The sequence below is a fragment of the Meleagris gallopavo genome, chromosome 1 (genome assembly GCF_905368555.1).
Source record: "Meleagris gallopavo chromosome 1, MGAL_WU_HG_1.1, whole genome shotgun sequence".
Taxonomy (NCBI): Eukaryota; Metazoa; Chordata; class Aves; order Galliformes; family Phasianidae; genus Meleagris; species Meleagris gallopavo.
In genome coordinates this window covers 39,893,169-39,908,973 of record NC_139404.1, presented here as the reverse complement: position 1 = coordinate 39,908,973, position 15,805 = coordinate 39,893,169, and the positions used below count along the sequence as shown (strand labels likewise).

The 15,805-nt window shown below is 36.1% G+C and overlaps 1 protein-coding gene across 9 annotated transcripts in view; it reads left to right on the top strand.

Moving 5' to 3' along the window:
• PPFIA2 (PPFI scaffold protein A2) overlaps positions 1-15,805 on the top strand; it is a 296,261-nt gene that overhangs the window by 99,558 nt on the left and 180,898 nt on the right. For 2 of the 9 annotated variants that reach the window (XM_085222046.1, XM_085222032.1), the window contains exon 1: positions 1,526-1,951. The exons of 6 other annotated variants lie outside the window; for them this stretch is intronic. In XM_085222046.1, coding sequence (XP_085078172.1) covers positions 1,871-1,951 — 81 coding nt within the window. In that variant the 5' untranslated portion in view covers positions 1,526-1,870. Of the gene's footprint in view, positions 1-1,525; positions 1,952-15,805 lie in introns of those variants that run through there. One more of the 9 variants, XM_085222019.1, reaches the window with a different exon arrangement.

Genomic DNA, 15,805 nt, shown 5'->3' with positions numbered 1-15,805 from the left:
GAAATACGCACGGAATTTTGCTTACAAATTCTACAAGCTATGGACTTGGTGAATGAACGAATAGCTGAATTTCTACGGGTGAAATACGGGGCAAATGATTTTACGTGCCTTCAAAGGAAACTTTATTCATTGCACTGAAAGTTTGGAAGGTAAATTGTGAAGGAGAAAGTATCCACTCAGAATGAAAGGTTCTAAATACAGATTAGCAGAAATCCTCTATCTTTGCTTTGACCAGCTGAGGGACCCCTTTGCCAGTACCTAGATCTTCTGGAAAAGAAATCAAAGAGGGGAGCACAATCTATTATGTGAAATGTAGTTCTCAAGAAAATGTTACAGGCAGTACTTTTCCTTTTATTCTGTAGATGATATAGAAGCAATATCATGGTAATTATAAGAAAATGTTTTACAATACTAGGATCTAAAGGGATTTTTTTTTCTCTTTGGCTTACAAAATATGATTATTGTACTATGCATACACTGGCTTACTCATTTAAGCAGATATCTCAGAAACTATCCAAACCCCTTTCATAGGCATTTTTCTTTAGAAACTGTTATCTTCAGCTAGTAAAAGCATTAAGATAGTACAGAACAAAAAACAGGCAGCCTGGTAATTCATCAGGCTTTTAGGTTTTTGACAAGTTTCATGTTGAAAATAACATTTCTTAAGTGGTTTCTGTCTCCATTTTAAATCTTATGAATAAAATACAAACTGCTTGATAGAAACTGTGAAGTTAGTTTTCTAATCTCTTCAGATTTTTTTATGCTTTCCTAAAATCCTATTTTTCAATTTTAGCAAATGGAACACTTAGTTTTTGCTGCTAAAAAGTTTCTAGTTCTTTGAATATTGATTACTTTAATGTCTTCATGTAGTTCAAATGGCCTGTGCATGAAAAAACATGCAGTGGATGCTTTCTGGATATTTGGTACAGGTGTTCCGAGCGTAATCTTAAAAGGAACTCTTTTCAAAGATGCTGTGCAAAACTAAAAAGCTAAGCTGTAAGTCTATATCACTGTGTAGCACTTTTAGGCACGGAATAAAATTTCAACCGTATATTTGGTGATGTTAGGAAAGAATGAAAAAAAGAGAGGCTTTCAACGTGTGTTGTAGCTTTAACTGTTTCTAACTCTGTACATATTCTCAGAAATACTTATTTTCCACTATTTGCAGTTCATAGTAGCACAAATATATATACTTAACATATACATACATATATATATATATATATATAAAATTTGGAGAGCAATAAGTTATTTCTTAAATCTAGGCAAGCCAGTCAAAACAAAAACCCTCTTTGTTATTTAAAGCCTGCTAGTATGTGTTAATAGATCTGTCGGCAACTGAAACATTACAGTTATTGTTATCAAGTACATCTATAACCTGAACAGGAGGCATGCTTCAGGTTAGTCGGAAGAGGTCCTCTGTTTTTCACTGTGCATGCTTGCTTGAAATGAAACTGTGTGTTATTGGTTAACTGGGATGCTTAGCATAATCACTTTGCAAAGGCTGTGGCGGAGGGAGGTGATTATCACTGAGAACAGATGGGCAGGTCCCGAGCACTGCCAGATTCTGCACAAGCTCCACGTACTGTAGGTTCTAGCTCTCTTTTCTTCGGCATTTCTAATTTTTATGCATTCTGCATATTTTGAAGGGCTGGCTTAGCTAAAGGTCAGGGAGCGATGACCTTACAGCTTAGCTTACGGATGTAGGAGTGGAGCATTCAAAACGCTGTCACTGTATTTCTGGACGGATGGGGCAGACTGCATTTTGTACAATTGCCTTCCTAAATGTGTGAAAGGATTTATCTCTGAGCTTAGCACTCTACTCTGCATCTGTAGCTTTCTGTGGATTGTATTGTCTGTGCGACCAGAAATGATATTCTCAGATATGAACACTGTTTCTGCCTCTCCTAAAGTGCATCCTCCTAATGGGACCCGGTTTTATACTTTTCAGGTAAGTGAACTTTAATAAAACTGAACAGGTTTTTCTTGGTACTTAGTGATAGGTAAACTTTGAGTAAGAATGGCTAATAAATAGGTTAAGAAGCTTATGTGTTAATTGTTTTTTCTTAGAAGGAGGCAATATGTAAGAAATGAATATTATCACAGTAAGTTTGCTGCCTTCATGAAATCAGCATGTAAATTGTTCATAAATGAATATTAAATTGTATTCACAATGATTTTGCTATTGATTCTGTTTTTCCAATATTATTGTCTTGAGATTTATTAGAGTTATAGTTCCTTAGACAGACCCACACCGAGTCTTACTGTTAGTTCCAATTAAGCACTGTGTTGGCATTATCAGGAATTCCCAATCTATGTTACATTAAAAACATATGTATTTTAAAAACTTTGTATGATGCTCCTGTCTGGATTTTTTTTTTTTTCTTTTAATCCTGAATGTAGTTTCAAGCTGATGCTTAATTTGATTCCTTTGGATAGTAATCATACGTGTGCAATGGGTAGAATAGCAAAATCTATTGTTAGGATTATTAAGGATCCTAGTTCTAACCCAGGTTTTCCCTCATCCAGGTAAATCATATTGTGTACTCATCCAAAGGTAAAAAAACAAAACAAAACAAAAAAAACATACTACATGCTCTAAATCTATTGTGCAAACCATTCTTATTACAGCCAGTTTTCTGTGGCATTTAATTAAAAGAAATCTTCAGTGTCTTAGCCCTGGAAAAATATCTACATGAAGATTTAACAATAAAATACCTGCCCCACCTCCCAGCTGCTCCTCATAATGCTTTGGCCCTGCATGGCAATTCAAATACTCCATTACTTAAAGAGACAACAGCTTTTCAAACTCAGCTTCTGATACAGTTAGGATTTAAATAATCTTCCTATTCATAGTCATGCATATCTGTTTTGTCTTCTTGGTTACTTGATGCTATTGTAGATTGATATCTTTAATACTCAATACATGCTATGTATACCGGAGCAAAAGATATGAGGCAATTAAAAGTTAAACATAAAATACATAGCAAACTTTCTTCATCAAATGCAAGCATCCCTTCCTTTGTGTTGAATAACTGCATTTTGTTTTTGTTTTCTGTTCATCTGTTGTTTTTAATTGCGCTATCTTGCTCTTCTCACAGTGATGTGAAATGATAGTTCAGAGCTGTGCAGAAAGAGTGGCATCTTCCTAACAGTGACTATCTGCTGATCCTGGCAGTGATTCAGAGACATGAATGCCCCAGGCCTGTTTTTCTATAACATGACTACTTTTCTCACACACTGACATCTAAATATTCTGTACAGCCTCCTGTAGCTATGCTTTTACACACAGTTCTTGACGTCAGGTATTCTTTCTGAGTGTGCCGAGTTGAAAGTGTCACTCAAATTAAGATGCTTGGTTGTGATTCCAAATTTGCAGTTTTATTATGTGGTACTTTAGGAAACTAAACAATAACAATATATATTTTTTTACAGCATGTATTGTTCTTACTTTCAATCTCTTATGATTTCTGTAGATGGTATCTTAAATTCAAAATACCTCATTTAAAAATGTCTTCTCTCACTAAGCAAAAAGGACAATAAATGAAAGTGAAATATAACTTACTTTCCTCCTTCACCGTGTATATTTTAACAGGCAAAGTAGAGTTTGATTTACATCACTGCTATTTCAGGACAGTCTGTTTGCATACTGGAACAGTTTGGTTTCAGAATCTGAAAAAAAAAAAAATCGACCAAAGAAAGCTTCTATTTTCTCTGATGTCCTTTTAAAATATGTATAGATACTTTTTTTGTTTGTTTGTGTGTTTACATCCATGCATTAAAAAGAAAAATACATGAAGCAACTTTCCACTCCTTGCTTTGGCCTGCTCTGTCCTTCCTTGCTTTCTAGATTTTGACCTCGGTTCCTCTGGTATCTTCTCTTGAGTTACTTCAGTCTTTGCTTATAATTTTAATAATCGCTGAGAAGGGCGTCATATGACTCTTGTTTTTGTTTTTTGTCTGTTTTAAACTACTTTCACTTTTGCCTTCTCGCTTCCTTATTCTATGTTGTCTGTATGTTAAATTGTAATCTCTTTGAGGTTACCTCTTTCATTTAAATTGCTTGCAAAACTATTGACCAGTTTAATGGTTGTTAGTTTGAAATATATGTGGCAGGTATTTAATCTAAATATGTGAAAATAAACTTAGCAAAGGCAGTGTTTAGCAAGTTCAAAACTGAACCTCTATAAAAATTGTGAGATGAGGATCTGAACTCTGACTGACAGGGTAGCACTTAAGATGCTGAATTTGTACATTGATTCAAAATCACAGCATAATAATTCTTGCATCTACAAAAATGGCGTTGAAGAAAAACTAAAATATATGCACAAGTTGCATTCCATGGATGTTCTTAGGAAATAAACCTAAACTGGCCTCTGCTGAACAATGCATCTAGAACTCTTGGACCAGATAGAATCACAGGAGTAGATATCTCTACAAGCTCTTGAGCATTTATTAAGCACTTAATTAAATGCTTTTAATAGTATGCTTTTGTAAAATGTGTTTCATTTAAAAGTGTAATGGATCAAGATTAGAATTTTACCATAAATTTGCAAATGCAGATTTTCCTGCCTGACAGATATTATTTTTAGATTAAATTAGCAAGGAATTTCTCAACAACTAATTGCAGTATTTAATTACATTTTAATCAGAAATAAGAGAAGATAAATTAAGTTTCTTTATTTCCCTGTTCTCCATTGTATTGTTTTATTGGTTTAGTTTTTCTCCTGAATGACTAGTGCTTAGAAAATGCATTGATTTTGCAAATGACTTAGATATCTACATCTATCTATGTAATGCTATGAAATTACTAGTTCCTTTGTTCTACTCGTGAAATCTGTCCTTACTCAAATGTTAAAAGCCTGGTTCAGATTAGTTTATTTATTGAAGTGCCTGTTTCAATTAAAACAAACTCAAGCTTTTATCTTAGAGTATGCTTGATTAAAGCAATTACAATAGCAAACAGTATAAGAGGAAGTCATACAGAAGTCATATACTGTATGAAAAGAAGGAGTTATAACACTATGAACACTATGAACAAGATTTAATTTTATGAGAACCAAGATGATGCCAAAACATAGTGCTTTGTATTTCAATATCTCTATTAGATCTCAGTTTGCTTGTCTTGCAGACTTTTGCAGCCATATAAAAGAAAGCAGTGGTTTTCTTTCTTCTCGTCTTCAGGCTTGATAAAAAGATAGCATTCCTGCTACTGTATGTGGCTGAATTACTTTGCTAGGCTCTCTCAGTGAGCATGTACCTGTCACCAAAGTTGTAAACAAGTGTTCCAAGTAGTGACACTGGCTTGCTCCTTGGTCTTGTATTATTTTACTGTTTTTAGTGAAATTTGCATAAAATAATGGTGCAAATGCAACAGACTGGACTATAAATGAGATTTTTAATCGTATTGTTGGTTATGTAATGGGGAACATTAATGTACTGAAGAAGTCATTTTTAATCAAACTGGGTTTTATAGCGCATGAAGGGTTATGACATTTTTATAAAGGCATAGAATTAAGGAACTTAATTTTAAAACTTCAGGTTTCTTTTTTGAAAGTTGAATAATACTGCTCTGGTCATGGCTAGCCTGTTCTAGTATTGGATATGGAAGTTGGTGACCCCACCTGTGGCAGGGGGTTGGAACTTGATGATCCTTGAGGTCCCTTCCACCAACTCATGTTGGTGTTTTCCATGCACTTAAGATTTTGGTTTAATTAAATTTGTTGTGTATACTAATACATGTCTGTAGTACTAATTTGTGCAACTTGTAAAAGTTACTTTCACATTTTATGTGGAATTTATTCCAACAGAATTTGAAATACAAAGAGACATTTTTTGGTTTCAGCTTCTTTGCAAAAGAGGGAAGCCTTTTTAGTTTAGAAAAAGCTAAAATGTTTCTACAAATAGTATTTCTAAGTCTTGTAATTGTCCATTATTAAGGTAAGCACACATCTAAAGCACAGATCTAAGCACAGAATAAGCCCTAAATAAGGGCTGAATGGGGTGGCAAATGGGGAGAAATGGGGAAGCAGGCATGCACAGAAGAGAGAGACAAACACACAGATTGCTGCAGAACACAGGGTCTATGGATCCTGCTGCCTCTTTAGCTTTCAAATAATCTGTATGGAGTAACAGTGTCTGTAAATGATAAATGCAAACTTTTAAATGCTTGGAAGCACTACTAGCCTATATTATAGTCAGATAAAATCTGTGGTTTATGAATGAACTCAGGACATCTGGACTATACTCTTTTTATACTTCAACAAGTAGTGAGAAAGGGGCTATTTTCTGAAACCTTGAGAGGTTAAAGCAATTTTATAGTAAAGTTACATGATGATCGGAAGGTCTGTAAAGAAATATAATGACTTTCCTACAAAAACTGAAGAGAAGTCCTAAAAGTTTTGTATGACATGAAAATGTAAATATAGTATGAACTACTGTAAAAGTGCATTGCTGATCAAAGATTTGAAACTGGATTACTGGGAAAGTGGGAAATGTGTCTATACATAAAACATCTATCGCCATGACCGTGATAACAGCTTTTTTTCAGCTGTTAACAACTAAGAAGTTATGCTATTATGATAGCAAATTAACAACAGAATAGAAACAAAAATGTTACTTTGCAGTACAGAAGGTGCTTTAAGCTGCATGGAAAAATCATACTCTGTACAAAATGCTAAACATACTTGTTAATTTTCCTGTGTTATGTAATTTAAGTGAACTGTATACTTACCCAGAGATGCTGCTTTGTACCATCTTGTGGTTTCAGCGCTTCAATAGTCCTATTCTTGTTTCATGTCTCTCATATAGAAAATAGTAAATGAAACAGAAGGTCTCCTATAAGAGAAAGTATCTTGTCAAAATGAATAATTGCACTCACCTGAATAGATGTATCATTAGATCATGCTTCAGGTAGGTAAGCCATGCTACTGTTTAGCAGACCATAACTTTTCTTTTTTATTATTTTGTTGCCTCAGATGTTTCTATGTGATGTAATTTAACAACAAAGGCAAAAGCTTTTGAGTGTTTTTTAACAATAACTTTGCAGAAATCCCCAGTTCTATGAAAAATATATATTTTCAGTGATGGGGGTTGTTAATCACTTTATATCTGACATGGTCACTCGTACCACTACAGCGTTCTTGTAAAATGTGTATTTGATGATTTTTTTCTATTCCTACTCTATTCAGACTTAATTGTATACATAGTGAATACACTGTGATTTATATAACTTGCAGAATATGGCCAAAAATGTGTGTACGTGCTTACATACCCAGTCCACAGAAGAGTTACAATGTCTGATCTTGTCTCTAACACTTGCATCTTTTTCTCTCCGGCTGGTGGAGCGTACGGGTAGCTCCCCCTAGCAATTCCCTGCCAGGCACCAAATTTCTCCCTCAATTTTACCTAAATTAACATTTTCTCTCTTTACTTAACCCACTGGCACAGTACATTTCTTTTGCAAACATCATGTGAAAGGGCTAGAGGCATGTTCTTTGTGAAAGCTGTAAATTCATAGCAAATTGGTAACTTATATCATTAATGATGGTAAACATCACTATAAAGGCAACTGTAATAGGAATCAAATGAATAATTGCTTTTGTGTGCAAAAAAAAGGTGTGGTACATATCATGGGGGCTGTTGTGAACTTCAGAAGGTTTGAAAGTTCTATTATTAAATGTAAGTTATAACAGTGGCAGCAGGGCTGATGGGGAGGTGTTTTTAAAGACTTCTGGCATTTTAACAGTGACAGAGAGTGCTTTTGGATCAGTGCTTTGCCCTGTGGTCCAAAAAAAATCATTAAAAACTCTGGGCACTGTGAAAGCCAGGAGACAGTAATAAAGTAATTTGCATTGCAAATAATTTGGAAATATTTATAGCCATGTAAGTGAGTTTTATGTAATTAAGGAATTCCAAATGAATCATGTGAAGAATATGCTGCTTACATGGTCTTTTATTCAGAAACAAATGACAATTGGCAGTAGAAACTGATCTTGTAAGTGGATGAGAGAGAGGATGGTTGAACACTGGAACAGGCTCCTAGGGGCAGTGGTCATGGCACCGTCCTTATCAAAGTTCAAAAAGTGTCTGAACAATGCTCTCAAACATATGGTCTGATTTTTGGGTGAGCCTGTGTGGAGTTGGGAGTTCAGTGATCTTTATGAGTCCTTCCAACTCAGGAAGAGATTCTATAAGCACATAGCATTTATTCTGATTTATTATACTAATCTGTGATATGTGTTTTCATTGCCTGTTTTGTGATGAACAAACTCAAAGACTTTCTGCTTACAGACACATTAATGCAGTGTTAATATGAATGTACCACAAAATATTAACATTCTCTGTACTCAAAGAGTGATCAGTTTTTAAGAAGAAATATTATAAAAATGTATACACAAAAAAACATGTTCAACCAAATAAACTCTCAATAAGTTTCGTCTAGCAGTGCTGTTAAATTGCTTTGGTAGAATGGAGAATGCTGTGAGCATTTGTTAACTAGTCCAGGTGCACTGACAGTGAATTTCAGCATTTTCCCAATTGGTGGCAATGTGACTCTTGGACTCCAGCAGTGGAACAGAAGTGTTCAGGGTGACAGAAAAATAAGCATGTTGTCCAGGTATTCTGGTAGACACTCCTAAACCTGTGATACTTAAATATGCTGAGGAAAATATGAGGACTGCTCTGAAAGTAATGCCTCCTATTTTTTATGTGGGTCCACAATGTTGGAGGTGAATGTTGTTGGAATGGCAATAGAGTTTGAACCTTCCTGCCAGTATCCCAGTACATTTTGTTGCTGAGAGATGTCAATAAAGGGATATTCTGGTAAAATGTTGTCTGACATGGAAGTGCGTATGAAGCAAAGGTTTGTCATTGAATTCCTCTACAGGGAAAAAATTGCACCCACTGACATTCATCGATGCTTCCTACGGAGACCAAACAGTGGATGTGAGCACATTAAGACAGCAGGTGGTGCGTTTCAGCATTGGTGACAGCAATATGAAAGACATGCCACGTTCCAGATGGCCATACACAGCTGTCACAACACTAAATGAAGAGTGTCTCTATTAGCTCATTCACATGAGTTGTGAGATTATGACCAGGGAGCTGTGTATAGAGATGAATATGCATTGGAAACAATGATGGCAGTGTTGGAATATCCACAGAGTTTGCACCAAGTCCCACAAATGTTCACGCAGGAACAGAAAAACACCATATGCAAGTTCTTCAGGATCTATTGAACCAATATGAGGCTGCAGGTGATAGTTTCCTGGATCACATCATTATCAGTGGTGAGACTTGGTGTCACCACTACAAGCTGGAGTCAAAATGGCAGTCCATGTAGTGATGACGTGAATTCCTCATTGAAGAAAAAGTTCAAGATGCAGCCCTCTGTGGGTAAAGTGATGTTCTCTGTCTTTTTGGATAGGAAAAATGTGATCCTTGTAGATTTCCAGACAAACCATCAACTGTCTGCTCCACTGCAGTGCTGAATAAGCTGAAGGCTCAAACCTAAAGGGCCAGGCCAGAAAAGACATCTTTACTCTTGCAACATGGTAACACCAGGCTCTACACCAGTTTAAAGATCGTGAAACATATGGACAATCTTGGCTGAATAGTCCTACCACACCCACCAAATAGTCCTGATTTAGTTCCTTCTGACTTAATATCCTTTTGGGCCAATGAAAGCTGGACTGCACAGGCAACATTTTCCTAGCAATTACACCTTTATAGCTGTTGTGAAACAGTGACTCAGCACTGCAAGTGGAGATTTTTTCAAGCATGGTATTCAGCTTCTTGTTCATTGCTGACAAAAATGCATAGCTAATTGTGGTGACTCTGTTGAAAAAATAGTGTTTTGTAGCTGAGAATTTGCTCTATCAAATAGTGTCATTATGCTCGTTGCAGCTATTGTAGTTTCCATGGAAATAAATAGCAAGCATTACTTTCAGAGTGACCTAAATACTTACTGTTGTGTGCCTTTAAAATCTATAGAAATTTCTAGCTTGCACAAATCTCGGGGTTTTCTTTGGGGGGGGGTGGGGGGGCATAATTCTGCTGCACCAGAGAATTGTGATTTTCTGCCATGACAGCTCATCAAAGACAATGGTCACTACCTGCATCCCCAGTGATACCTGTGACACAAGGATTGTCTTTGAAAAGCTCCTTGGCTGCCAGTTAGCTGCTGGTTTTTTAGCTGAAATGGTACTAAGAGCTGCCCTGACTACCCTGTCTACCCTCTTTCTTCTTATTCTATGGCCACTCATTTTCCTTATTATTCTCTTCAGTCTGCCAATAAAACGGTCTGATACATTTTATGAAACTGCTGCTCTGCATATGGTAAACTGGGAAGAGTGACTGAATATTAGCTGCTTTGGTCTCTTAAAATATTTGCATCCTCCTCCAGACAGAAAATATGCACTGCTTAAGGAAGAAGTGAGAACATGCTTCTCATATGGGCGCCGGTAGCCAGTTGGGGAAATCACAAAAACTAGTCTTTCTCCCAAAAATCCACAATGTAAAACAAAACATCTGATACATCCTTTAAGACAAATAAATAAATAAGCATAGGACTCTTTGCTATCATTGAAGACATTTAGTATGACTATGGATTTACTCAAAAAATATGGTAATATATTAGAGTAGCAAAAAATACAGGACCTTCAAATATGCACATAAAATGAAATAGAAAGAACTTAAAATATTTGTGTCTTAAGTCAATGTTAATGTAAATTTTCCATTTTCTTTTACCTGTCATACAAAAATATTCACGTAATAGCATTATTCAATGTGGAAGCTGAACAATAACCAAGCAGTACAGTCAATGTATTTTTCCATGTAGAGTTACTGTCAGACTATGACCAATCCTAGTTCGCAGTGTAATGGAGTAAAAAGTCAGCTTGTGCCTCCTAGTGCCAGAAGCACAAGGACTGAAAAAGAGTTGCCATTTCATTTGCAGCTGGCTAGATATGACCAATAAAAGCAGCAACCAAGTAGGAGGAATAGCAATAGGAATACTTTCTCCTATTCCATAAATAGGATCATGGTAGGGTTTCTGAATCATAGCTAGAAACCCTGGCTCCATTTCAGAAGTGCCTTCACTGATAGATTCTGGGCCTGGGTTTCTTTTACCAGAATTTGTATAGAAAATAAAACCATACTAAGAAATGTACATTTTCCAGAATAGTAAGAATACCAGGGATTTTTAAATAGTATATGTGTTGGCTTGATACTAGTGGATCCATTCTCTTAGCTAAGTGCCCACTGTGGCAAGGGGCTTCAGAGCAGAATGTGTGAGTAATAAGCTGTGCTTACAGAGGGAAACAGAACAGTATAGACATAGTCTGTTATGAGAGCAGTTTGCATCTCTGTAGGTCTGTGTACTGAACAACCTTTTATACTGTGATTATCACCTACTAGAAATAGCATGGTATTTGTCCTGTTGGTTTTTGTTTATTACCAGTCTTGCTATGCTGAAGCTTTCCTGTCTCTGTATGGGAAAAATGAGTAAGGAATTTATCACCTTTGCTATACAATTGAAATGTATTCCTAGTTGTTGTCTTAGATCTTGATTGTATCCCCCCTCATTAACTTGCTACGTACTGAACATGTAGAAGCAGTGCTACATGATATGCAATAAAGGAAGATGTTTTCTCTGGGAGCTTTTAATTCCATCTTAACTACAGTTTAACACTGTCTAATTCTTCATCTTCACAGCTTTTCTCAGTATAGCTTTTCTTGGTCTGGAAGTCTCAATTATGTCAATTATATGAACGTAACTGTGGCCCTACACATCAACTAATAACCTTATACTAATTAGATATCCTTCAAGACCTGGAAATAGTGTGTATAGGACTTAAAGAAATGCTTTTGGTTAGGAAGTACCAAAATAAAGTCTTCATTTTTAGAAATGTTTTTACTGGTTCCAGAAAATATAAGTGGAATTAGTATATTTAATAATGAGCACAGTGTTAACTTTATTTTGTATACAGTATTTTGTCTTCATGGTATTTTTGTACATGGTTTATAAAACTGTATGTCTAGAAGAGCTGTTGCTTGCCTGTCATTCATTATAGCATTTACTTATGCAGCTTCATCATCAACAGCATCAATGGATGTTGATGAGATGTGGGTGACTTACCTGCAGTTTTTTTCTTTTCCTTTCATCTGTCTTCAGGCAAGGAGGAAAGACAGGCAGTGCAAAGTTCAGCTATCCAGTGATCAATGACAAATTATATAATGCATGATTATAATAGTGTTAAGTAAGTTAAGATGTGAATAAACTCTTTTGATGAAAAGCTTATTAGCCTATAAATGTGTCTGGGGCTTGGAAAATTACTGTGATAGAATTGAATGAATAATTAAAATGAATATTCCAATTTTACCTTTATTCATAAGCTGTATTTTCTTTTTAATTTACATCCAAGGATTTATAATGCTAAATATCTTAGTAATGATTTTATTAAATAAACCTGATTTCTCTTCATCTGTTCCTTTCCAGTTCAATAGTTGGTTGGTAGTTACACTTAGAATAACGTTTATGGAGGCTAGGATTGTTTTGAAATGACAGCTGACATTCAGTAGATAATATGATTCATTTGAATATGTAAACAAATTAGAAAAATGTGGATTCAGTATTTCCACTGAAATAATTGGAATTACTGATTCATGGAAATCTGACAGGTATCATATTTTTTCACTAGGAAAATTACATAGATTACATAGTTTCACATGACTAAGTGCTTGATCCTATGAAATGTGTTACTTCTAGTGGTAAACCTAACCAATATGAGATTGCTGACTTTTTTTTTTCTTTTTTCTTTTTTCTTTTTTTTTTTAATAAAATATTCTGTGAAGGCTGCTCTGGAAGCAGTGCCTCCTATTTTGTTATATTGGCCCACGTCAGAAGAATGTTGATGGTATGGCTGTGCAGGTTGAAACTTCCTGCCAGTATTCTATTGCATTTGTTGCCATGCAACAGGTGGCAGCAGAAGGGCAGTCTGATAGAATGGCATCTGACATGGAAGTAAGTATGAAGCAAAGGTCTGGCACTGAATTCCTCTACAGAGAAAAAATTGCACACATTGACATTCATCAAAACTTGCTGAATGTTTATGGAGACCAAGCAGTGGATGTGAGCACAGTGAAGCAATGAGTGGTGCATTTCAGCAGTAGTGACAGTATTGTGAAAGACCAACTAAGTTCCAGACAGCCGTGCAGTATTTTATATCTGATAATTTGTTCTACCAAATAGTTTTATTGTGCTCTTTGTATCTGTTGTAGTGTCCATAGAAATAGATAGGAGGCATTACTTTCAGAGAGACCTATTTATTCTTCTATGTGTGCATTGTTACGGGACAGTGTGAAGAATGACTTTCTCTACAGCTTCAACCATAGCAGTGTTGGTGCTGAGCAGTGTCAGAGTGGTGAGGAGATGCCAGTGATGCTGAAAATGCAGTGAGGGTATGTTTACATATAGAGATAGACTTGTGCTGTTAGCATATTAAGTCATTATGTCAGGACATAATCAAAAATGCTAACTGTGGGAACTTGATCTGAATTCCTGTGCTTATGTCTGCAATGATAAATGCTTCGGCAGAATATAAGTTAATCTCTATGGTTAAAGAGGAAGTGATTAGGATGAAATCTCTGTGCTGTACATATCCGGAGGCTGGTTGGGTTGCTTTGAAGTGAATCTAATCAGGTCCTTGGATGAACAGCAATGAACTGATGGAAAACTTTAGATGTACACTCACAGATTATCTTTCAATTTCGTTCAAGAGGAATCCGGTTCAGGTGCTCTTAAATCACTTTGTGATGCAAAGCAAAGCAAATTTGTGTTCGCATCTGCAGCCCAGAAGGCAATGGTATCCTGGGTTCCATCAGAACTGGGGTGGCCAGCAGGGCAAGGGAGGTGATTGTCCTCCTCTATTTTGCCCTGTGAAGCCCCATTTGGAGCATCCAAATCAGCGGCCCCCAACACAGGAAAGATGTGGAGCTGTTGCAGAGAGTCATAAAGATGATCAGAGGGCTGGAACACCTCTCATATGAAGACAGGCTGAAGGAACTGGGCTTATTCATTCTGGAGAAGAGAAGGCTGCAGGGAGACCTCATTGTTGCCTTCCAATTTTTAAAAGGGGTATATAAACACAAGGGAAATTAACTTTTTACACAGGTAGATAGTGGTAGGACAAGAGGGAATCATTTTAAACTAACGGAAGGGAGATTTAGATTAGGTGACAGAGTAAGTTTTTTATTGAGATAGTGGTGAGGCTGCCCACAGAGTCTGTGGATGCTCCATACCTGGAGGTGTTTAGGGCCAGGTTGGGTGGGGCCCTAGGTAACCTGATCTAGTACTTGACTTAGTGGCTAGCAACCTTGTTCGTGGCAGAAATGTTGGAACTGAATCCTTGAGGTCCCTTTCAACCAAGCCATTCTGTGATTCTATGGAGTTGAGGCAATGGGGAAGTATCTTCAGACTGATGTGAACTAAAACACTAATGTAGACTTGATTTTTGTAGGTGAGGCTCTGATAAACAGCAGTTCAGAATCAGGGCCTAGTTCTGTGAGTCCCAAATCCTATTATGGGAGAACATATTCCTTTGAAGAAGCCCAAAAAGATAAGACTCTCTATATTTAGCTAATACCTGTCAATATAATTGTAATTATGAAGACTGTCTTGCCTCCCTAATGTCATACAGTCATTTCAGACAAATCTTTTCAAGGCATTTTATGTGCGGGGTATTTTATTATTTTCTTAGTATGCAATTGCTATTAACATTGTATGGAGAAAAGTATTATTAGGATATTATATTTCTGAGAAAATAAAAAGTATGCATCTACCGTTTTGATGAAGCAAATAAAAAGATTGCTGGACATTAAAGTGTAGAACACTCTTTCCCATAGGATCTCACACTAGTAGTAGGCAGAAAAATAATTCTTTCCAATTAACAACCTAAGTCTGTTTCGTATAGTTCATATATTAGCTCAATGGTCGGTTTTGACTTATGTTGTAAGGTTTGAAAACATATATTGTCTCTGTTGGCTTGGAGCTTTGGATTAGGTTGGCTAGCACAGTTTTGAACAATAGAGCAAAAAATCTAACCGTCTGCTACATCTATCTGAAAAAGACTGAAATTTGTAACACATACACAAATCTATTGCTTGAAGTGAAGCTGTCAAAATCAACTTTTGTGCTTCAGAATTTTTGTTTATTAGAATTAGAACGCCTGATGATGAAGTCCAAGGGGGACTAGAACAGTAACATATGTTGCTGTTCAGATATTAAATAGCTAATTACATTTTTTCTATTTTGTTCACTGTTCTAGTCAACAGACTTGGACAAATTCCTAGTTTATTTTTGACACCTACTAAAGGTACCATTAACTGGATTCTTTAAGTAGTTCTTAGTGATTCTCAACATTTTTGTTACGTGATTTTCTTAAAAAATCAAGCTTTGTGCTGCAGTTCCCAGCATCATCAAGTTTAACTTGCTGTCCTGTAGGGCATTTTCTTGTAACAGACTTAACAGTTATAAGTTATGGTCCTACCTAAGCTTTTTTTTCAAAGAACACCAAAATAGGGCAGTTCTTCACAGGTTATGTATGTCTTATTCCCCTGTTCCGAGCAGCACAACATCAATGGAGGCTTGAGGTTCAGTCCAATTTTCATCCAAGAGGAAATTCATAACAGGTCTTTGGAATGAATTTTCCCTCCATTATACCTGTTCATTTTGTTTTGTTTCTATATTGACAGACTACATATGGAGGAAGTCCTCTGGAAGTGTGAAAGTATCATTAATCTCAAA